Source organism: Rhinopithecus bieti, unplaced genomic scaffold, assembly GCF_001698545.2.
Source record: "Rhinopithecus bieti isolate Rb0 unplaced genomic scaffold, ASM169854v2 scaffold_1014, whole genome shotgun sequence".
NCBI lineage: Eukaryota > Metazoa > Chordata > Mammalia > Primates > Cercopithecidae > Rhinopithecus > Rhinopithecus bieti.
Window position 1 is genome coordinate 2,277,786 of NW_016803499.1, and position 23,042 is coordinate 2,300,827.

At 50.8% G+C, this 23,042-nt stretch overlaps 1 protein-coding gene across 1 annotated transcript in view; it reads right to left on the reverse strand.

Moving 5' to 3' along the window:
• Positions 1 to 23,042, reverse strand: part of CPT1A (carnitine palmitoyltransferase 1A) — an 87,187-nt gene that overhangs the window by 3,735 nt on the left and 60,410 nt on the right. The window contains exons 9-16 of the mRNA XM_017885941.1: positions 22,701 to 22,726; positions 21,502 to 21,774; positions 18,409 to 18,597; positions 17,292 to 17,397; positions 14,067 to 14,183; positions 9,134 to 9,298; positions 1,548 to 1,682; positions 513 to 665 (exon numbers count right to left, since the gene is read on the reverse strand). Of these exons, the coding sequence (XP_017741430.1) occupies positions 513 to 665; positions 1,548 to 1,682; positions 9,134 to 9,298; positions 14,067 to 14,183; positions 17,292 to 17,397; positions 18,409 to 18,597; positions 21,502 to 21,774; positions 22,701 to 22,726 (1,164 nt within the window). The remainder of the gene's footprint in view (positions 1 to 512; positions 666 to 1,547; positions 1,683 to 9,133; positions 9,299 to 14,066; positions 14,184 to 17,291; positions 17,398 to 18,408; positions 18,598 to 21,501; positions 21,775 to 22,700; positions 22,727 to 23,042) is intronic.

Below are 23,042 nucleotides of genomic sequence, written 5' to 3' on the forward strand. Positions count from 1 at the left end.
AAATAAATAAATAAATAAATAAATAAAAATTAAATTAAATTTGAGCTGGGCACAGTGGTGCACATCAGCTACTCAGAAGGCTAAGGAGGAAGAATTGCTTGTGTCTAGGAGTTTGAGACAACACTGGGCAACACTGTGAGACCCTGTCTCAAAAAATACTAATAATAAATTTCATAAACTTACAATAAAACAAAGGATTTTAAAAACAAAGGTGGTATGCACTCACAGCTCATCACTCCCTAGTTACTTCCGTGCATCTTACTGTGACGTAAGCTCTCGAGGTCTTCGGGTCTATTAAGTCAGGGGCTACCTGTGAGCAGTTACTGAAGAAGTGCAGTACTAAACGTGCTGCTCACATTTTCCATTTTATGACCGCTACGCCCACAGACTCGTTTTTTTTTTTTTTTTCAAAGGCCCATTCTGACGTTAAAACGAGTTAATGCAAGGCTGCAGTCATTTACTAAGTTTTGGTCTAGCCAACACAACTGATGGAAGAAGTGGAAGAGACTTACTTCCTTAAGGAAAGGGGACTCCACAGCAAGATATTTAGACACCACGTAAAGGCAGAAGAGGTGACGATCGATCCCGGAGCCGGTCATGGCGAGGCGATACATATGCTGATGCTTTTCAGACGCCAACTTGAACAATTTCAGCCTCTGTTCCACCTGCGTGACAAAAGGCAGGAAGGACGTATGTTGCGTGTCTCAAGGTGAGCGGTTACGAATCTAAGTTAGCCACCACACCCGGCTAATATTTTTTGTATTTTTAGTAGAGACAGGGTTTCAACATGTTGCCCAGGGTGGTTTCGAACTCCTGAGCTCAAGCAATCTGACTGCCTCAGCCTCCCAAAGTACTGGGATGACAGGCATGAGTCACCGCGCCTGGGCTCACAGCCTTTCCAGAATGAAGTTTGTCTCGGAAAAAAGAGCCCTGGCCTGTGTCTCCTCCAGGGGTCAGCAGAAAGCACCTGCACGGTGGGGTCAGGTGGACCCAGTGCCTGGGTCTGACCTCGGCCATTAATGAGCCGAGTGGCCCAGCAGCTGCTGAATTCATCTAGGCCTCCGTTTCTTTATCTATGGAAATGAACTGAGGACCCTTCTCAGGACCACTGCTAAGAATTTAAAGTACAGTCACAGAAAACTCCCAGGCCCCAGCCTGGCACTTGGGGCCCAGTGTGGCAATGGCTCTAATAACCAATGGAAGGTCTCCGTGTGATGGTCATAGCTGGCCTACCTGTCCAGTTCCGAAGCAGCCACCCGCTATGCCTTTCCTCATTGTGATGTCCTGGACGAATTTAAAGACTCTCAGAAAGTAGAATATGATTCGGAGAAGTATCATTTGTAACATGCCTCTCTGTACCTGTCCCTACCTTTACCTTTTAATACCTTCTGTACCCTTGAAAGGGGCAGAGGAAAGAAGCTGAATTGAGCACCCCTGAAGAAGGTGGTACAGAAATGATGAGATCAGAGAAGCTGGAGTGGCGGCCTCCAGAGGCCTTTTAGGGAAGCGTGACAAGCACGCTGTGCCCTCAGCCTATGGCACATTACCGTCTGGGCCGGGTCCACCATGGCCTGCACGAAGTCGCACGACTCAGCGGTGCAGGAGCGCACGGTCTCCGTTCTCCCCTCTCGGAAGAGCCGGGTCATGGAGGCCTCGTATGTGAGGCAAAACTTGCCCATGTCCTGGGGAAAGAGAAGTACTTTAGTGCACGGCAGGGCACGCTGATATGTCTAAAACACAAGGAAGGATAGGGTAAGGTCGGCAAGGAGAAGTGGACTTTATCATCAACTTTTTTTTAAGACAGGGTCTTGCTGTTGTCCGGGCTGGCACGCAGTAGCATGATCACAGCTCACTGCAGCCTCAACCTCCTCCAGCTCAGGTGATCCCCCAACCTCGGCCTCCTGAGTAGCTGGGACTACAGGTGCATGCCACCATGCCTGGCTGATTTTTTTATTTTTAGTTTTTGTAGAGACAGGGTTTCACCAGGTTGCCCAGGATGGTCTTTAACTCCTGGCTCAAGCGATCCACCCGCCTTGGCTTCCCAAAGTGCTGGGATTACAGGTGTGAGCCACTGTGCCCAGCCTATCGTCAATTTACGTTTTCAGTCTCCGGCCGCTTTTACATGTGGGTAGTTACATGGCAGTGGACAGAGGTGTCACTGGCTTCCGGAAGGGCCTGGTGGAGGTGGGAGGTCAGTTTCTAGGTTAACCAGGTTTCTGTTTCAAGATGCAACTGATACCATGACACCCTCCCCACCCCCGAGTCCAACACATCTCCGCTGCATTCCCTTCCCGCTGAGGTGCAGCCTGCAGCTGTGTACAGGAGGAATGCTGTGCACAGCAGGGGATCGCATTTGAAATTATTTAAAGACACAACGTATTGCCTGGAGCAATTCCACTGTGTCTGGAAGATGGTGAGAATGATCTGGGAGAGACTATGCTGGGGTGCAGGAGGAATGTCTTTAGCAGGAGGGCGGGAAGTGGGTGGGGCCGGAGCCTGAAGCACAGCCACTGCCCCTGTTAGACAGGAGCCTCTGGCAGATGCAAAGGGAAGGTCTCTTCCGAAAGCTCCTGTTTTCTGGGTGAAACAGAAGAAAGGGTGCCTGCTGAGGGCTGGGCTGGGGAGGAGGTGCTGGCATTTAGGGGAGGGAGGTGTGACGTGGCATTTAGGGGTGTGGAACACGATGCCCAGGCCCACTGGGGTCAGCGCTCATTCATGGGGAGGGGAGACAAGCCAGCTGTTGAATGCTTTTTTCCAGCTAGGCTGGCTCCTTGGGAACAGAATCACAGCAGCTGGAGAGCTGGGCTGAACCCGGGAGCCTCTGTAGGCTCCCCAGGTGAGTTCAGGGGGACCAGGGAGCCGAGGGAAGGGATGGTCCCAAAGAACCATGGAACCCATGCCCAGGGAAGAGAAAAGGGAGGGCAGGGAGGGAGAAGGGGATGGGGTCAAGGAACGTGGGCATCTGGGCCTACAGAGGACGGCACAGCAGGAGGGGCTGGTGGCCCCTGAGGCTGAGCCTTGGTGGAGATGCGGGAATAGTGCAGCAAGGGCGCCTGCTGGGAACAGCAGATGGTGGATACGGACACAGACTGGGTCCAAGGGAGCACACGGCAGTGGGAGGAACAGCATCTGCGCGTTGCTCCAAGAGGGGGCCCGGGGCCACCAGGTCAGCTCAAAGAGGGCCAGGTTCCAAGTGGGGACGGGAAGGTGATAAGTAGCAGTTTATGGACCCAAATGATTCCTGACCAGACACATCCCTGGACATTAGGGTGCACCCTGGCACAGGCCCTGGTGGCCCCAGGGTGGCAGACCTGCCAATCTGCAGAGGACATCATGTGGCAGGCTGACACTGTCAAACGAACCCAGAAGAGGGTGCCAGAGACAAGGCTGGGCTGAACATAGGGCCCACTTAGCCTGGAAAGGGGGAGCCAGACAGAGCACAGGACCCGCTCAGCCTGGGGAAGGGGGAGCCGGACAGAGCACAGGACCCGCTCAGCCTGGGGAAGGGGGAGCCGGACAGAGCACAGGACCCACTCAGCTGGGGAACAGGGAGCCGGACAGAGCACAGGACCCACTCAGCCTGGGAAGGGGGAGCCGGACAGAGCACAGGACCCACTCAGCCTGGGGAAGGGGAGCCGGACAGAGCACAGGACCCACTCAGCCTGGGAAAGGAGCCGGACAGAGCACAGGACCCACTCAGCCTGGGGAAGGCGGAGCTGGACAGAGCACAGGACCCACTCAGCCTGGGAAGGGGGAGCTGGACAGAGTACAGGGCCTGCTCAGCCGGGGAAGTGGGAGCCGGACAGAGTACAGGACCCACTCAGCCTGGGGAAGGGGGAGCTGAACAGAGCACAGGACCCACTCAGCCGGGGAAGGCCTGGCACCTGCCCACAGGCCCAGCTGAAGTCAGGCTCCTCACAGTGCAGCCAAGATCTCTGGAGGAGAGGAGGCCCCCGAAAGGCAGAAGGAAGTGTCCAGGACCAGGGCCCTGTGAAATGAGAGTGCATCAGCCAGAAGAAAAAGGAAATGGAAGGCATTGACAAGAGCAGCAGCTTTGCAGAGGGAAACGTCTAGAGACCGAGAGCACCTCGGATGCCAGCACCGAACAGCACTTCCAGTGAGGACCTGGCTGAGCCCCCAGGATCCCCCCAGAATAGCTGGCCGCCTTGGGGAGCTCTCTCTCCCAACCCACAGATGCCACCAACACTGGTGGCATGACACGACACTCAAGATTCCCTTGGGAGTGGGAGTCACAGGCCTGGGGCCTGCCATGAGGACACGGGGCCTCCTGCTTCCCAGGTTGATAGCAAACACGCCTTTCAGAGCACTTCCTGTGTCTCCTCACCACAGGGCGCTTCACAGGGGCTCACAATGAAGAAGTGGGGAGTGGGAGAGGGAGAGAAGCAGATAAAAGGGAAAGCGGAAATGTGGCATTTTAGTTATTTAATAAAGGTAAACTTGAACTATATGATACAATGATTCATTTGAAGTCAACGTTCCAATATCAAACTTTAACTGTGCAAGTTATGAGAAGTCATGCCTTGCGCCCACAGTTTAAAAGACAGTCATCTAAAAAACTTCTTGGCAAATGCATTGAGTATTAGTGTGCAAGCCCCACTTGAGCTCAGGCGCCATCAAAGAGCCAAACCACGTTACAACTGCAGCCCCCTTGACCCACTGTGACCAGCCGCCATCAGGAGGATGGCCCTTTGCTGCCACCAAAACATCTCCAGTTTCTAAGAAGCAGGATTCAAAGACAGTCTATAGATATAATGACACATACGGCATCACACACTAGCACTGCTATTACGGGGCTAATGATTCAGGTTGGTAGGGCCTGGGAATTTGTCACTTCTAGTTTCAAAAAAAAAAAAAAAAAGATTCCAAAGCAGGAAGCAAATAACTGCAGACTAGAATGAAAACTACTGTCCAGTGTTAGCATTCAATCCATATTCAATATTCAATACTGATTGACTGATGCTCCCGGCACAGGCAGGCTGAGCATGAATTCCTGCCCTCAGGTGATCCACCTGCCTCGGCCTCCCAAACTGCTGGGATTACAGGCGTCAACCACCATGCCTGGCACTCCAGCCTGGGCAACAGAGTGAGACTCTGTCAAGGAGGAAAAAGAAAAGAAAAAGGAACCTTCACAACACCACCTACTAATATGTTGCATTTATCCTTTCTAGACTTTGTGTATAATGAAGCAAGAGTCGAGAAACTTCTGTAAAATGCAGAACAGGCTGTGCAGGCCACGTGTTCTCTGTGGTGACTACTCTGCTTTCCCACTGGAGTGAGAATAGCACAGACAACATGTGAAAGCCAGGATGGCCGTGCCCAGAACGCTTCACTCATGAACACTGAGACTTCATGTAATTTTCACATGTCACAAAGTACTGGTTGCCTTTTGATTTTTTTTTCAACTATTAAATATGTGAAACCATTCTTAGCTTTAAAACAAAAAAAAAAAAAAAAAAAAAAAACAAAACAAAACATGCGAAGGGCCAGGTTTGGCCTGTGAGCCACAGTCTACAGATCATTGTAAGAAACAACTGACTTTCACATACTGTTTTATGACTAAGTATTTTTCCGTATAATATGCCATAGATGGCTAGGTGTGGTGGCTCACACCTGTAATCCCAGCACTTTGGGAGGCCAAAGATTGCTTGAGCCTAGGAGCTCGAGACCAGCCTGGGAAACAAAGTGAAACCCCATCTCTACAAAAAATACAAAAATTAGCCAGGCCTGGTGGTGAATGCTTACAGTCCCAGCTACCCGGGAGACTGAGGTGGGAGGATCGCCTGCACCCAGGGAGGTCGAGGATGCAGTGAGCCATGATTGTGCCATTGCACTCCAGCCTGGGCAAGAGTGAGACCCTGCCTCAAAAAAAAAAAAAAAAAAAAGTATATATATATATATATGCTATAGACATCACTTAATAGCTATAAAATATTCCCCTGTATGAAAATACCATATTTGTAATTTAGTCATCATGAAAGGAAGATTTGCCTCTGCCGAAAGGAAAGGATTACCCAATTCCATCAATATGGCCATGGCCTCTCCCCTCCTTCCCCTCCAGGCCTGCTTTTCCCTTTAAATACTGAAGCCCTCCAAAACCAAAACCGCATCCTTTGGGAGGAACGGCACAGCGGCTGATTCTCCCAGGCACGCATCACTAACCTATGGCAAAATCAACTTCTAAAAGGATTTGAGAACCTAATCTCAGACCCTTTTGTTTCCAGCATTAACTTTTTTTTTTTTTTTTCTGTGAGAGGGAATCTCGCTCTGTCACCCAGGCTGGAGTGCAGCGGCATGATCTCAGCTCACTGCAAGCTCCGCCTCCCAGGTTCACGCCATTCTCCTGCCTCAGCCTCCTGAGTAGCTGGAACTACAGGTGCCTGCCACTATGCCCAGCTAATTTTTTGTTTTTTTTAGTAGAGACAGGGTTTCACCGTGTTAGCCAGGATGGTCTCCATCTCCTAACCTCGTGATCTGCCCGCCTCGGCCTCCCAAAGTGCTGGGATTACAGGCGTGAGCCACTGTGCCCAGCCTACCAGTATTAACTTTTAAGATTTCTTTTTTTTTTTTTTTTTTGAGATGGAATTTTGTTCTTATTGCTCAGGTTGGAGTGCAGTGGTGCAGTCTAGGCAGTTCACTGCAACCTCCACCAACCCGGTTCAAGTGATTCTCCCGCCTCACCCTCTCAAGGAGCTGGGATTACAGGTGTGCGCCACCACATCCAGCTAATCTTGTATTTTTAGCAGAGATGGGGTTTTACCATGTTGTTCAGGCTGGTCTCGAACTCCCAACCTCAAGTGATCTACCCACCTAGGCCTCCCAAGTGTTGGGCTTACAGGCATGAGTCACTGCGCCCGGCCAGATTTCCTCACATTTTTACAGTAAGCTTGCTCACAAGTGTTTTTTTTGTGTACCTACCCTTTTTCATGGATCATCTGCACGGTCAAAGTTATTCTTCCCTGATGCATGTTTCCAGCTGTGCGGTCTGTGCTGCTCCTGGGCCTGCCATGGGGCCCTTATATTTATTAAAACGATTCCCAGCTGCTGCTATGAACATCCTTGCCTCAATCCACCCTCACCAACATGAAAAAAAGCCTTTACTAACCCCAAAGGCAACCACTTAGCCAGATTTTCCAACTCCATTTACTCACCAGCTCCCCATCCCCTACTGATGTCAAATACTCCCTACATTACTCCGTTCAAAGCCTGCCTTTGAACGAGGACTGCAGCATTTTATTTTTATTAAAAACATTTTTTTAAAAGATCGGGTCTCACTGTCATCCAGGCTATAGTGCAGTGGCATGATCAGGACTCACTGCAGCCGCCACCTCTGGGGCTCAAGTGATCCTCTAACCTTAGCCTCTTGAGTACCTTGGACCTACAGGCATGCACCACCATGCTGGGCTAATGTTTTTTAGTATTTTTTGGACAGAGTCTCGCCATATAGCCCAGTCTGGTCTCAAACTCCCAGGCTCAAGTGATCCACCTGCCTCAGCCTCCCATAGTGCTGGGATTATAGAAGTGAGACCACTTTAATCGCTACAGTCTTCTAACTCCCACACTTTTGAGTTTTAGGATTTGAAAAAGTACATGTCCACCTCCCCCTGTCCCTGTCCCACCTCTGCCTGATTTTCTTTTTTTTTTTTTGAGACGGAGTCTTGCTCTGTCGCCCAGGCTGGAGTGCAGAGGCCGGATCTCAGCTCACTGCAAGCTCCGCCTCCCGGGTTTACGCCATTCTCCTGCCTCAGCCTCCCGAGTAGCTGGGACTACAGGCGCCCGCCACCTCGCCCGGCTAGTTTTTTGTATTTTTTAGTAGAGACGGGGTTTCACCGTGTTAGCCAGGATGGTCTCGATCTCCTGACCTCGTGATCCACTCGTCTCGGCCTCCCAAAGTGCTGGGATTACAGGCTTGAGCCACCGCGCCCGGCCGATTTTCTTTTCAAAAATGTTATGGGTGACTCAAATGTTAGGCTTTTCAAGCTTCAAGATCAACTGGGCAAACTCCTCTCCTGAAGCTCCTGCTTAACCTTTTACTGTGTTCATATTAAACGTGTGAACTGGGCCAGGCATGGTGGCTCATGCTTGTAACCCCAGCACTTTTGGAGGCTGAGGCAGGTAGATCACTTGAGGTCAGGAGTTTGAGACCAGCCTGGCCAGCATGGTGAAACTCTGTCTCTACTAAAGATACAAAAATTAGCCGGGTGTGGTGGCAGGAACCTGTAGTTCCAGCTACTCAAGGGGCTGAGGCAGGAGAATCACTTGAACCCAGGAGGCAGAGGCTGCAGTGAGCCAAGATCATGCCGCTGCATTCCAGCCTGGGCAAGAGTAAGGCTCCGTTTCAAAAAAAAAAAAAAGTGTGAACTGGGAACATCCCTCCCTCTATGGTTCTGAAGTTTTTTTTTAATCTAAAATCATGGCTTTTTCTCCCTCTCCCTGGGGAAGAGTTGGGGGGCAGGTGCTCCTTGGCCTTCTTCCCAGAGTCCAGTCTGCTTTATACACGTATGCCTGGAGGGTGGGGCCCCAGATTCTCCTTTCTGTTACATTCTCTTATTGTATTTCCCACTTGGCCATCGTCCTTATGCAAGAAAGCTGGTGGTCTTCGCGCGACTCTGTGCTGGGCCGGCTCACTGAGTGCACCTCTTAATCATCAAAGCCTTTCTGCTGTTCCATCTCCTGAGCAGACACCAATGTTCCTCCTGCCCAATTACCCTGTCAGCTGCTGGAGGCATCCTCATCTTTCTTGTTTTAATGGGACTGCCTCCCACACTTTTACCTTGAAGCAGTAGCTAGCTATTACCACATGATGCCATTTATCCTGTTAAGGAAAGAGCCCTATTACTAAAGCCCCTTGACCAAGAGCTATGATCAGGAATGGATGTCAGGATGGATTCCCGTGTCAGCTGGGAATCTACGCCTGCTGGAGGCGGATTTGCAAGCTTCGCCTGCATGCGTGGTGAAACACCCCACGCCACCCGGTCCCCGGAGACCGGGGGTAGGGGCTGTGCTTCTCCTATGCTGGGTTTCGGGCCCTCCCTCCCCACTAGGTGAACAGTCTTAGGTAGGTGTAGGAAACCCCAAAATGCTCACGGGAAAACCCTAGGCGGTCGGTTCTTACCTTGTAGTGCGCCAGCTGGAGGGCCAGCTGCACAAAGGCGTCTGGGCTCGTGCGACATTTCTTGATGATTCCTTTACCAAAGGCAACGAATGGGAAGGAATGGAAATCCACGTCGTTTGCCAGAAGATTTGCAGTGTTCAGGGAGGTCTCTATAACCTCTTGACACTAGAGAGAAAGAAGAAAAAGGTTTTACGGAACGAGGGGATAAAACTACTGACGCACACCCAGAAGGAAATCGGAGGCTGGCTTTCGGTGCAGCTACAAACTCGGTACTGGGAAGTACACGATCGTTTTCCTGACCCAGAAGCACTAGTAAGTTAGGGGCATGGCTCCCTGACCCCGGGGGAGAAGCCAGAATGTTAGAGCAGGTAGCTGGTCTGACATGAGCAGGCCAGGAGAGGGCTTCCATCGACACACACTAGGAATGTCAGGCGACCGACCATCACTGATGGTCAGGTGGTTGTGAACTGCCTCTCTCACATAATAATTGATCACAGCTGGTGCCAGGGAAAGGCAGCCTCCCAGTAAACAGAAACGGAGCTGGTGACCAGCAGCTTCCGGATAAGATCTCAGGTGCCGGGCGAAGGGGCTCAAGCATGCGCACGGAGAGGCAAAATGGCGGCGTCTAACTGGAGTATGATCTTCCTCTAGGAATGCTAGACAGGCAAGGGAAGAACACCTCAAGTGAGCATGCGCACAATTCCAGTAAACACACTGCGCATGCTCCCTGCCCAAGTGCTGGCAGCCACTGTGCAAGCGGATAGCCCACCCCAAGGGAGGAATCAGAAGTAACGCAAGACCCTGGAGGCATGCCAATGTGTAAAATCTCAAGTCAAGAGGTCAAACCTCGCACTTGATCTCCCAAGTTGGCCGTTTGGCCCTCTTCCAAATGTACTAAGTTTTTAAATAAACTTTCTCTCCCGCTCTTGGTCTCTCCTGCCTTCTGCCCCACAGTCAAATTCGTTCTGGGGAAGGCAAGAATTGAGGTTGCTGCACACCGGTACAGTGAGACTCCAGAAAGTGTTTCAAATAGTCATGCGTCATCTTATGAAGCCCACCGTCATCAGATAGCGGCGATCAAGAAACACGGTTTTTACTTTTTATTATTTATTTTTTATTTATTTGAGACAGGGTCTCGCTCTGTCGCCCAGGCTGGAGTGCAGTGGTGCCATCTCTGCTCACTGCAACCTCTGCCTCCCTGCTTCAAGCCATTCTCCGGTCTCAACCTCCCGAGTAGCTGGGACTACAGTCGCCTACCACTATGCCCAGCTAATTTTTGTATTTTTAGTAGACATGGGGTTTCACCATGATGGCCAGGCTGCTCTTGAACTCCTGACCTCAGGTGATCCACCCGCCTCGGCCTCTTGAAGTGTTGGGATTACAGGCGTGAGTCACTGTGCCCAACTGATAAAACATATTCTTAAAAATATATCTTAGAAAATAAATGGACATATTTCAACAAACGAAATATTATTTAGCACTAGAAATAAATGAGCCATAAAACTGAAAAAGACTTCAAGGAAATTTAAACTCTTATTACTAAGTGCAAGACGCCAATCTGCAAATGCTACACACGGATGACTCCAATTACAGCAGCAGCCTTTATCCATGTGGATCCATTCTAAGACTCCCCGCAGATGTCTGAAACCTCACATAGTGCCAAACATTATACATACGGTGTTTTCTCAATCTCATAACCAAGACAGCCACTAAGTGGGTAGCACCTATGGCACGGACACACTTGACAAAGAGACAAAAAGATGATTCCATCCTGCATGGGACTGCACAGGACAGCAGAAGCTTTCATCACACTACTGTCTCCAGAATTGGTGGGTTCTTGATCTCACTGACTTCGAGAACGAATCCACGGACCCTCGCAGTGAGTGTTACAGTTCTTAAAGACGGTGTGTCCCAAGTTTGCTCCTTCTTCCCAGTGGTGGTGGCTTCAGGAATGAAACTGCAGATCTTCATGGTGAGTGTAACAACTCATAAAAGCAGCGTGGACCCAAAGAGTAAACATCAGCAAGATTTACTACAAACAGCGAAAGACCAAAACCCCCACCGTCTAAAAAAGAACCCTAACAGGTTGCCACTGCTAGCTCAGGCAGCTTGCTTTTGTTCCCTTATCTGACCCCACCCACATCCTGCTGATTGGTCCATTTTACAGCGAGCTGATTGGTCTAGTTTACAGAGAGCTGATTGGTCCGTTTTGACAGAGCACTGATAGGTGCGTTTACAATCTTTGAGCTAGACACAGAGCGCTAGACGGAAAAGTTCTCCAAGTCCCCATTAGAGTACCAACTGGTGTATTTACAAACCTTGAGCTAGACAGAGTACTGATTGGTGTATTTATAAACTCTGAGCTAGACACAGAGGGCTGATTGGTGTATTTACGATCCTCCAGCTAGACATAAAAGTTCTCCAAGTCCCCACCAGATTATAAATACAGAGTGCTGATTCGTGCACATACAATCCTCTGGCTAGATATAAAAGTCCTCCAAGTCCCCATCCGGCTCAGGAGCCCAGCTGGCTTCACCTAGTGGATCCTAGACAGGGGCTGCAGGTGGAGCTCCCCGCCAGTCCCGATTGGCACCTGCACTCCTCAGCCCTTGGGCTATTGATGGGACTGGGCACCACGGAGCAGGGGGCAGCGCCCGTCGGGGAGGCTCGGCCGCGCAGGAGCCCACCGCAGGGGGGCGGTGGGGAGCTCAGACATGGCAGGCTGCAGGTCCGGAGTTCTGCCCGGCGGGAGGCAGCTAAGGCCCAGCGAGAATTTGAGCGCAGCGCCGCCGGGCCGGCATGCTGGGGGACCCAGCGCAACCTCCGCAGCTGCTGGCCCGGGTGCTAAGCCCCTTACTGCCCTGGGCCGGCTTGGCTCCAAGTGCGGGGCCCACTGAGCCCGCGCCCGCTGGAACTCACACTGGCCCGCGAGCGCCGCGCACAGCCCCGGTTCCCACCCGCGCCTCTCCCTCCACACCTCCCCGCAAGCAGAGGGAGGCAGCTCCAGCCTCAGCCAGCCCAGAGAGGGACTCCCACAGTGCCGTGGCGGGCTGAAGGGCTCCTCAAGCGCAGTCAGAGTGGACACCGAAGCTAAGGAGGCTGAGAGCGAGGGCTGCTAGCACGTTGCCACCTCTCACTACTCAGAATAGCATGCAACAACTTGAAACTCATGAGTTGTTTACTTCTGGAATTTTCTGTTTAATATTTTCGGACCTTGGAATTGAAATCTCAGAAGGTGAAACCTCAGCTAATGGGGGAAGCTACTGTATGTGATATTCTGGAAAAGGTAAAGCTATGGGGACAGTGAATATGATTCATGGTTGCCAGGGGCGAGTAGGAAGGAAGAATACATAGGGGAAGCACAGAAGATGTTTAGGGCAGTGAAACAATTCTTATGACACTGTAATGGCAGACACAGGGCATTGTTCATGACAACGTATGACACCAACAGTAAATCCACCATGGACCTTGGTTGGTGCAGGTGTGTCAGTTGTAACCAATGCATCACTCTGTTGGGGTTGTGGATAGTTGGGGGACGCTGTGTAAGTGTGGGGAGAGGGGTGTATGGAAACTCAGTTTTGCTGTGAACCCACACTGTTCTAAAAAATAGTCTGCTAAAAGAAATTTTAAAAAATAAGTGGTAAGTGACTTGGTGAGATACCAGGACTGTAAGCCCAAGTGCTCCGCATAGGTTACAGCTCTCTTCTGAACCCACACCAGCCCTGCGGCCACAGGGCAAGCAGAAGCGGTGGGGTAAGACCACAGCACTAGATACAGTACTTCACTATGTGGAAAATTATTTCTAACCCAGGTGCGGTGGCTCATGCCTGTAATCCCAACACTTTGGGAGGCCAGACGGGTGGCCTGCTTGAGCTCAGGAGTCTGAGACCAGCCTGGGCAACATGGTGAAACCCTGTCTCTACCAAAAATATAAAAATTAGCTGGGTGTTGTGGCATGCACCTGTGGCCCAGGTACTCGGGAGGTTGAGGTGGGAAGATTGCTGGACCCGGGGAACTTGAGGCTGCAGTGAGCTGTGACCACACCGCTGCACTCCAGCCTGAATAACAGACCTTGACTCTGTCTCAAATAAATAAATAAATAAATTTAAAAAGAAAATGGTGGGCTGGGTGCAGTGGCTCACGCCTGTAATCCCAGCACTTTGGGAGGCCGAGGCAGGAGGATCAGGTAAGGAGTTCAAGACCAGCCTGGCCAACGTGATGAAACCCCATCTCCATTAAAAATACAAAAATTAGCTGGGCATGGTGGCGGGTGCCTGTAATCCTAGCTACTTGGGAGGCTGAGGCAGGAGAATCATTTGAACCTGAGAGGCGGAGGTTGCAGTGAGCTGAGATTGTGCCACTGCACTCCAGCCTGGGTGACAGTGCGAGACTATATCTCAAAGAAGAAAAAAAAAAAAATAGAAAATGATATCTTGGACTCCAGGGAATTTTTCTTTGGAGTAAGTGAACTAAGATTTGGTATTTGCAACCCTAAAATTCCTTCCAAAAAGGGCTCCCATGAGTGGGCTGCCTCTGATTATGTTTAAGAAGTGCCAAAATGAATTAAACTTTGAGAATTATAAATTAGCAATTTAGAGGCTTTCAGCTCTAACCTCTATATGATTTTGGCTTTTAGTTTTTGATGATGAGCATTCTGTAGATGTCTAGTTAAGTTTGAGCTGGAAGTCACACTGACAATCTTAGCCAGAAGCTTCAAACAGAAGAAGAAATATTTACCGAGGCTTCCGAGAAACAGGAGCTGTGACAGCCCGGCAGACCTCACGAAACTCTCTGAGCAAACAACTTTCAGCCTCAGTGGTCTTCAACTGAGCTCATGATCGGGCACGAACTACAGTTGGAAAATTCATCTGTAAGACTTCAAATGTGTTTCCCATCCCAGGTAAGTAACAACGGTTGGATGATGCAGACTTACTTCCTCCGGGATGTCCCACTGCAGCCTGGTGGGGTACGGAATGTTCGGATTGGTGTCGCCTTTGCAGTGCCCATCCTCCGCATAGCCCAGCTGGCGGCTGTCAGTGGCCATGACGTACTGTCAAAAATAGAACAAAATTATTAAAACTAACAGTGGCACATAAAACATATTAATCTCCAACATGAACAGAGGGCTGTTCTTTGCAGAGATGTTACAAAGTTTGAACCACAACTGTTAACGCTTCCAGTATTCTCAGCACCTAATGAGGTGGATCTGATCTCCACGTCAGATGTGACAGAGAGAAGACAGACGAGGGCTAACGGCTTGCTCAGGTTCATGACACTCTCCTTTCACTGGCAAGTAAACTTAAGCCAATTTATTCAACAGTATTTATTGGGCACCTACTATGGGTTGGAACCACTGCAGCACCAGTGGCATCCAAGCAGTGGTGACAGTGCAGACAAGAACTGAGTTTTGTGAACAAAACAGACAAGAATTCTTGTCCTTCCTTAAAAAGTGAAATATACCTGTATGACCCAGCAATTCCACTCCTAGGTATATACTCAGTGAAATGAAATGAAAATAGTTGCTCACACAAAAATTTGTACAGAATGTTCATAGCAGCATTATTCATAATAGCCGAAGAGTGGCAACAACACAAATGCCCATCAACTGATGAAGAGATAAACTAAGTGTGGTCAATCCATACAATGGGATATTATCCAGCCCTAGAAAGGAATGAAGCCCGGGTACATGTTACAATGTGATAAACCTTGAAAACATTATGCTGGGAGAAAAGAAGCAGGCAGGCGCGGTGCCTCAATTCTGTAATCCCAGCACTTTGGGAGGCCAAGGTGGGAGGATTGCTGGAGGCCAGGAGTTCCAGACCAGCTGGGCAACATAGTGAGATCTTATCTCTACAAGAAATTTAAAAAATTAGCCAGGTGTGGTGGCACATGGCTGTAGCCCCAGTTACTGAGGAGGCTGAGGTGGGAAGATCACTTGAGCCCAGGAGGTCATGGTTTCAGTGAACCATGACTGTGCCACTGCACTCCAGCCTGGGCAACAGAGCAAGACCCTGTCTCTAAAAAAGAAAGCAAGCATGCCGGGCATGGTGGCTCACGCCTGTAATCCCAGCACTTTGGGAGGCCGAGGTGGGCGGATCATGAGGTCAGGAGATCGAGACCATCCTGGCTAACACAGTGAAACCCCATCTCTACTAAAATACAAAAAAATTAGCCGGGCGTAGCGGCGGGCGCCTGTAGTCCCAGCTACTCGGGAGGCTGAGGCAGGAGAATGGCGGGAACCCGGGAGGCGGAGCTTGCAGTGAGCCGAGATTGCGCCACTGCACTCCAGCCTGGGGCAGAGCGAGACTCCGTCTCAAAAAAAAAAAGACAAAAAAGAAAGAAAGCAAGCAAAAGAAAAGAAAAAAGAAGCCAGACATAGAAGAGCACATATTGTATGGACATCTATGTAAGATGTCCAAAATAGGCACATACATACAGACAGAAAGCAGATTAGTGGCTATTGGGAACCTGCGGGAGAAAGGAACGAGGAGTTTCTTTTGGAGGTGATGCAAATGTTACAGAATTAGGCTGGGCTCCATGGCTCATGACCGTAATCCTAGCACTTTGGGAGGCCAATGCGGGCAGATCATTTTAGGTCAGGAGTTCAAGACCAACCTGGCCCAAAAGGGGAAACCCCGCCTCTACCAAAAATACAAAAATTAGGTGGATGTGGCGATGCATGCCTGTAATCCCAGCTACTCGAGAGGCTAAGTAGTGACTGTTGCACAAGCACCTTGTGAATATACTAAAAACCACCGAACTGTACACTTTTAAAGGGTAGATTTTAAGGTATGTGACTTATATCTCAACTAAAAAAATTAGGTTTTTTAAACAGAGGAATCCCTGTGCTCATTCTACACTCTTACATTCTAGTGAGGGAGGCAAAAACAACACAAGGTTGGGGTAACTGTCGGCTGGCGAGGGGGCAGGGCGGGTGGAAGGTGCCGCTGATATGTGTGGGTCACGATCCAGGCTGACCTGAGCCAGCGAAGGAACAGACTTGATCAGGTTCCACCTGCTCTGAGTCAGAGCTCCAGGAGAGCCCGACACAGAAACATCAGAAATAAATCAAGAGCAAGACCGGGTGTGGTGGCTCATGTTTGTGATCCCAGCACTTTGGGAGGCCAAGGCAGGCAGATTGTTTGAAGCCAGGAGTTCGAGACCAGCCTGGGCAACGTGGCAAAACCCCGTTTCTACAAAAAATACAAAAATTAGCTGGGTGTGGTGGCACACACCTGTGGTCCCAGCTACTCGGAAGGCTGAGGTGGGAAAATCACTTGAACCCAGGAGTTGGAGGTTGCAGTGAACTGATATCGCACCGCTGCTCTCCAGCCTGGGCGGCAGAGGAAGACCCTGTCTCAAAAGATAAAAAATAAAAACAGAACAAGAGCAAATAGACTCAAGTTTGACTACACTGGGCCTACACATGAGACTAGGTCAGTCCCCATCTGTGTCTGGATCACATGAGTCCCCCAGCCAGGGGCCCCTAGCGTCAGGCCATCCTGTCTGCTGGACCCTAACAGCTAAACACCACTACTTCTCTGTGGCCACCCTGGTCTAAGACAAAATCCCTTTATCCTTATCTGGAGAACTTTAAAAAACAAGCCTGATCTTGTAAATATCCAGTAGATTTCTCTACTTGATAAATGTACCCTGTGTGATCCAGCTGCCTATGGTCCCGACTCCAGCCTGGGTGACAGCAAGACTCCATCTCAAAAAAAAAAAAGTCAAGATTCAAAACATTCACAGAAGTTTAAAGAAATAAGAAGGTCATACATTATGATGTCTTCACAAGTTTACTACTAATTTTTTTTTTTTTTTTTTTTGAGACGGAGTCTCGTTCTTTCGCCCAGGCTGGAGCACAGTGGTGCAATCTCGGCTCACTGCAAGCTCTGCCTCCCGGGTTCACACCATTCTCCTGCCTCAGTCTCCTGAGTAGCTGGGACTACAGGCACCCGCCACCACGCCCGGCTAATTTTTATTTTAGTAGAGACGGGGTTTCACTGTGTTAGCCAGGATGGTCTCGATCTCCTGACCTCGTGATCTGCCCGCCTTGGCCTCCCAAAGTGCTGGGATTACAGGCATGAGCCACTGCGCCCGGCCAGTTTGGATTTTCAAAAGCAACTTCCATATTCAAGTGAAAAGTACGAAAACTCACCTCCCAAAGGTGGGCCATGATCGGCGCGTCTGCCCAGGAGTGCTCCGCGTTGATGCCTATCTTCCCGTTTTTGAAGACAACAAACGTGAACGACTTGTCAAACCACCTATGTGAAACATGTGTGGAACTTAAGTGTTCAACGAGGCAAAAATGAGGAGACACTGCACCTCTCTGCTTCATCCTGGATGGACTAATTTACTTTGCACTTGCCCCTCTAACAGGGAGCGGCTGCTCGGTCTCTGAAGTGAGGATGAAAGTACAGACGGGACACTGAATCCCTCATTTCTTTCCTGTCCCAGACACAAAGATGAGCGCTTAATATCCCGGGAGCCTGAAGTCAGGACCTGTTACTATCACAAGGCAACTGGGGAGAGGTGGGAGGCGCTTCCCGTGGGCATGTGACCCCTTCATTAGCCAATCCTTGGCCCCACCCTGCAGGGGGCTGGTCAACACTTTACAGATAAGGAAAAGAGGACTTGAGATAGCCACGTGCCAACACCCTGGCCTAGCCCTGTGCCCAGCCCTGTTTGCCACTATCCCCTGCCTGAGTCCAGGGACCTGGCAGCCCTGCATCTCATAAGCACCTCCAAACAAAGGTGGTCATGCACAGAGGAGGGAATCTCAGGTTTGCAGCTTAAGCTGTGTATGTGTGACAGTTTTGGCAGAGGGAAGAAAACTGAAGGCTGGCCAGGCGCGGTGGCTCACGTCTGTAATCCCAGCACTTTAGAGAGGCTGAGGTGGACGGATCACCTGAGATCAGGAGTTCATAACCAGCCTGGCCAACGTGGTGAAATCCTGTCTCTACTAAAAATACAAAAATTAGCCGGGCGTGTTAGCACACGCCTGTAATCCCAGCTACTTGGGAGGCTGAAGGAGGAGAATCGCTTGAACCCGGGAGGTGGAGGTTGCAGTGAGCTGAGATCAAGCCACTGCACTCCAGCCTGGGTGACAGAGCAAGACTCCATTTCAAAAATAAATAAAATAAAACTGAAGGTTATATTTTTATGCCACCTTCTTCATTAGCATTATAGATACTTAGGGGTGAGTGTCAGACACATAGGGTATTTCTTCCAAGCTCATGGGCAAACTCCCATCTCTCAGAAAGTAAGGACAGTACCTGTCGTAACATTGGCCATGTAGTAGAGACTTGGCGTAGCTGTCCATCGATGTATCTGGGTCTTCCGTTCTGTATCCTTGTTCAGTTTCATCTAACGTCACGAAGAACGCTGCTTTCTCCACGGCATCAAGAGACTGTTTATTTTTCCCCCGCCCAAAATAGGCCTGGCGACACCTGGCCCAGGGAACTCTGCAGTGAAGATGAAATATGATTAAAGGCAGCCGGACCTGCAGCCATGGAGCGATGTCTCCTGGCACGTGATGTTTGAAATGACACAATCAAACCTTTGCGGTTTTTCAGAATTTCTCGAAGGAAAACTCCATTTTGACAATGTTCCCCATCTGAGACTGTTTGTTGGAAAGACTCTCACCTTCTCCTGGTCTCTAGACCACAGCACAGGGAGCAGTGGGTAATTTTTGTTCAATAAATGCTGACTAAATGAATGGTCAGATTGCAGGCTGGCCCTGTGGGCAAAGCCGCCAGGAAGCAGCAGACCCAGATCACCATGCTCCATGCTCCCTGACACGTCCATGCTCCCCGACACGCCCTCCCTCCCCTCCACAGGAACCACCCTAGGTAAGTTCCAGCAGCCCAGGTCACGGTAAATGCGTAAGAGTGTGTCCCTCGTGCCAGGCTCTGCTCCAAACCTTTTCTGTGTACCAACTCACTGATCTTCTCAATGCTACTATACCCATTTTTCAGATGAGAAAACTGAAGCACGGAAAGATTAGGTCACAGCTATTTTGAGGCAGAGTTGGAACCCAGGTCATCAGCCCCCAAGTGCATGCCACAGATGCCCATGTGACCCCTCCACAGGGTCTCCGTGCCCGTCTTATTTGGAATACACAGAACTGATGTGATGCCCACTTCCTTCTTGGAAGACCCCACCAGCTGGGCTTCCTCGAATGCTCCTGGGTCCCTCTCACTCCAGCTCCTCCAGGGCCGTCTGCCACTGCCCACCCTTCCAGATCGGGGCCATCTGGCTCTCTTCCCACCGTCTTCTCTCTACGAGTGCTTGGATATGGTGGCCCACAGGGCCAATAAACCCAGAAACACGTCAGGCCCCAGTGCACACCCCACTGGGGGGACAAAGGTGATGGTGACGGTGATGGTGGCCGGCATGTATGCAGCCCTTCTTGTGAAGGACTCCCGTGGTTAAGACGCTGGTCTGGCCCTATCCAGAGGGGGCATCGGGATTGAGGCACCTGCAGACCCACAGGGAGCCCAGGCCCCACAGCGCCTGCTCAGGCTCCCCACGTCTCCTCCGCTGGGGATTCCAGGCTTTTGGAGGAGCACATCGGGCAAGCGCATCTTCACCCGAGACGCATCTCCTGCCGCCGCTCTTTCCAGCCTTGTCAGCACCACAGTGGACAACGAACAACGCCAGCTTCCCTGCACACATCCTCCCCCATCTCTCTCCTGCACTCGGGCCTGGCCCTCTTTCAGGACCTCACTACTTGGGCCACCGAAAAATATCCCTGTGTCCAAGGCCCCTCCTCCCTGCCCAACCAGAAGAATCTCCTGCATTAACCTACGTATGCCCCCCGGCCCACTCCACCCTACACCACCTGAAGTGGCCCCTAGTCACAGAATCAAGCTCAAATATGGTTGGGTGCCTGGGACCCTCCCCAGCCTGGCACCGTGGCCCAGCCATCCAGCCCACTCCACAGCTCCTGCTTGCTCTGCTGCCCCAGGGAATGCCGCTCCACCCCCTGGACACCCACTGTCCTGGTCTGCTCCCACCCTCTGCGAGACACAGCTCACCTGCGGCCCCTGCATGCTGCACAGAACCTCTCTTGATCTTTGCAGAAGGGGACCCGACACCTGCCCCTCCCGCCTTACTCCCAGAGCAGTTGTCACACTGCTGGAAAGCGGCAGCTCTCAGCCGGGGACAACAGTGTCCCCCAGATGCTGGGCAATGTCTGCAGCACTTCTGGTTGTCACACAGGTTGCTACTGGCAGCCGGTGGGCAGAGGCCGGGGCTGTTGCTCAGCATCTGACGCTGCACAGGGCAGTGCCCCCCACAAAGAGTCACCCGGCCCTAAGCGTGTGCAGCGCTGAGGTGAGAAACCCTACTATACATCACACACCACACCCTCGAGAAAACCAAGCTTGGGTGATTCTCTTTCTGTTTTATTTTTTGAGACAAGGTCTCACTCTGTCACCCAGGCTGGAGTGCAGTGCCTCAATCATGGCTTACTGCAGCCTCGACTTCCTGGGTTCAAGTAATCCTCCTGCCTTAGCCTCCTGAGTAGCTGGGACTATAGGCACGCACCACCAAGCCCGGCTAATTTTTTGTGAGATGGGGTCTCACTCTGTTGCCCAGGCTGGTCTCAAACCCCTAGGCTCAAGTGACTCTCCTGCCTTGGTATCCTAAAGCACTGGAATTATAGGCATGAGCCACTGCGCCCAGCCTGATTCTTTTTCACTGAGGCAAGGAAAGGTAACTAACACAGGGGCGTTGGTTTCAATTTGTTCTGTTTCCTAAATTAATAAACACGCCCACAGCCCTGTAAGAAAGGCTAATCCTGGCCAGGCGTGTGGCTCACGCCTGTAATCCCAGCACTTTGGGAGGCCGAGGTGGGTGGATCACTTGAGGTCAGGAATTTGAGACCAGCCTGGCCACATGGTGAAACCCTGTCTCTACTAAAAATACAAAAATTAGCTGGGCGTGGTGGTGCACTCCCAGCTACTCGGGGGGGCTGAGGCAGGAGAATCACTTGAACCCGGGAGGCGGAGGTTGCTGTGAGCCGAGATAGCGCCGCTGCACTCCAGCCTAGGCAACAGAGTGAGACTCCCTCTCAAAAAAAAAAAAAGCAAGCAAGCCTAATTCTAGTCCTCACTTCTCCCCGTCCTGGACTCTGGAGGGTTTCCACACACGTTTGCCTGACACACACACAGGAGTGGCCAGGGACTCCCCGCGATGTCCCCACTGCTCTTGAGACCCACCGAGCCGGGAGACCCCAGAGCAAAACAGAGCTGAGGTGGGGAGCCCCATTCCAGGGTTCCACAGGCCCCGACGGGGATGGGCCCTGGTGAGGACAAGCGCCTCCACCACCCCTCAAAACGGGACAAGGGACCCGGGCTGCGCACCTGTCCCCTGCGGTGAGGGCTGCCAGCCTGGCCTCCCCAGGCTGAGGCTCCGAGGTGTTGTCCAGGATCCTCTGCATCTGCTGCTCCATCTCCCGGGGCTTCAGCAGCCGCCCGTCGTGGTAGAGCCAGACCTTGAAGTAGCGCCCTTGATGGTACACGACGATGTGCTTGCTGTCTCTCATGTGTTGGATGGTGTCTGAGCCGGCCGCGGGTTGGAGACACAAAACCAAGAGTCCCAAGTTCACCACGTGCTGAGACGACCGTACCCTGACTCTTTAAAGGGCATGGGAGTCCCTGCTCTGTGTCCCTCCAGGCAGCCTCAGGAGCCTATTCCTCAAGACATTTTAAACGATTAAGGACAGCCTGGAGTTAAAGCTCTGGATTGGATAGGTCTGACTTCTGAGCTCAGCTTGGTCACTCATTAGATTATGACCTCAAACAAATTACCTGAGGCCAGGCGCAGTGGGAGGCTGGGAGTGGTGGCTCACGCCTGTAATCCCAGCACTTTGGGTGAGGTGAGTGGATCATATGAGGTCAGGAGTTCGAGACCAGCCTGGCCAACATGGTGAAACCTCGCCTCTACTAAAAATACAGAAATTAGCCAGGTGTGGTGGCGTGCACCTGTAGTTCCAGCTACTCGGGAGGCTGAGGCAGGAGAATTGCTTGAACCCAGGATGTGGAGGTTACAGTGAGCCGAGATCACGCCACTGCACTCCAGCCTGGGTAACAGAGTGAGACTCCGTCTCAGAGAGAAAAAAAAAAAAAAAAAAAAAAAAAAAGCATGCTTAGCAAAATGGAATATTATCATAAAAAAAAAATTGCCCAACCCTCCCTAAGCCTCTCTTCTGTAAAATGGAGATCATATGTTCCCCATGTGCACTATGCAAGAATTTAGAGATGATATCCATGAAGTTCATATAAAGTAGGCACTGGATCGGTGTAGTAACTTTTTATTAATTAATGACAATAGGGCAACTTAGAAACTATTCTGAGAAACATTCTGAGAATTGTTTCTGAGAACCCGAGAAATGTTCTGAGAAAGGAAGTGGAAAATTATGAAACCAAGCCATTCCGTAAAAACTACTAAAACAGTAATTTAAGATCCTCAGTAAGCTTCAACATCACACAAATGTGATGAAGTACATTCACTCCACGAATATGTATCAAGTCCTCTTAAGCACTGCTCAGTGGGGACGCACAGTGACAGCTGATCAAGGCAGATCGTCTAGTGGGGAAGACGTAATAAATGCATGGTTAAAAATAGGACAAGCTGCCGGGAGCAGTGGCTCATGCCTGTATTCCCAGCACTTCAGGAGGCCGAGGAGGGAGGATCGCTTGAGCCCAGGGGTTCAGGACTAACCTGGGCAACATGGCGAAACCACATCTCTACAAAAAAATACAAAAATCAGCTGGGTGTGATGGTGTGCACCTGTAGTCCTAGTTATTCTGGAGCTAGGGTGGCAGGATCACTTGGGCCTCCCAAAGTGCTGGAATTACAGGCGTGAGCCACAGCGTCCAGCCTCTGACATTTACATTTCTTT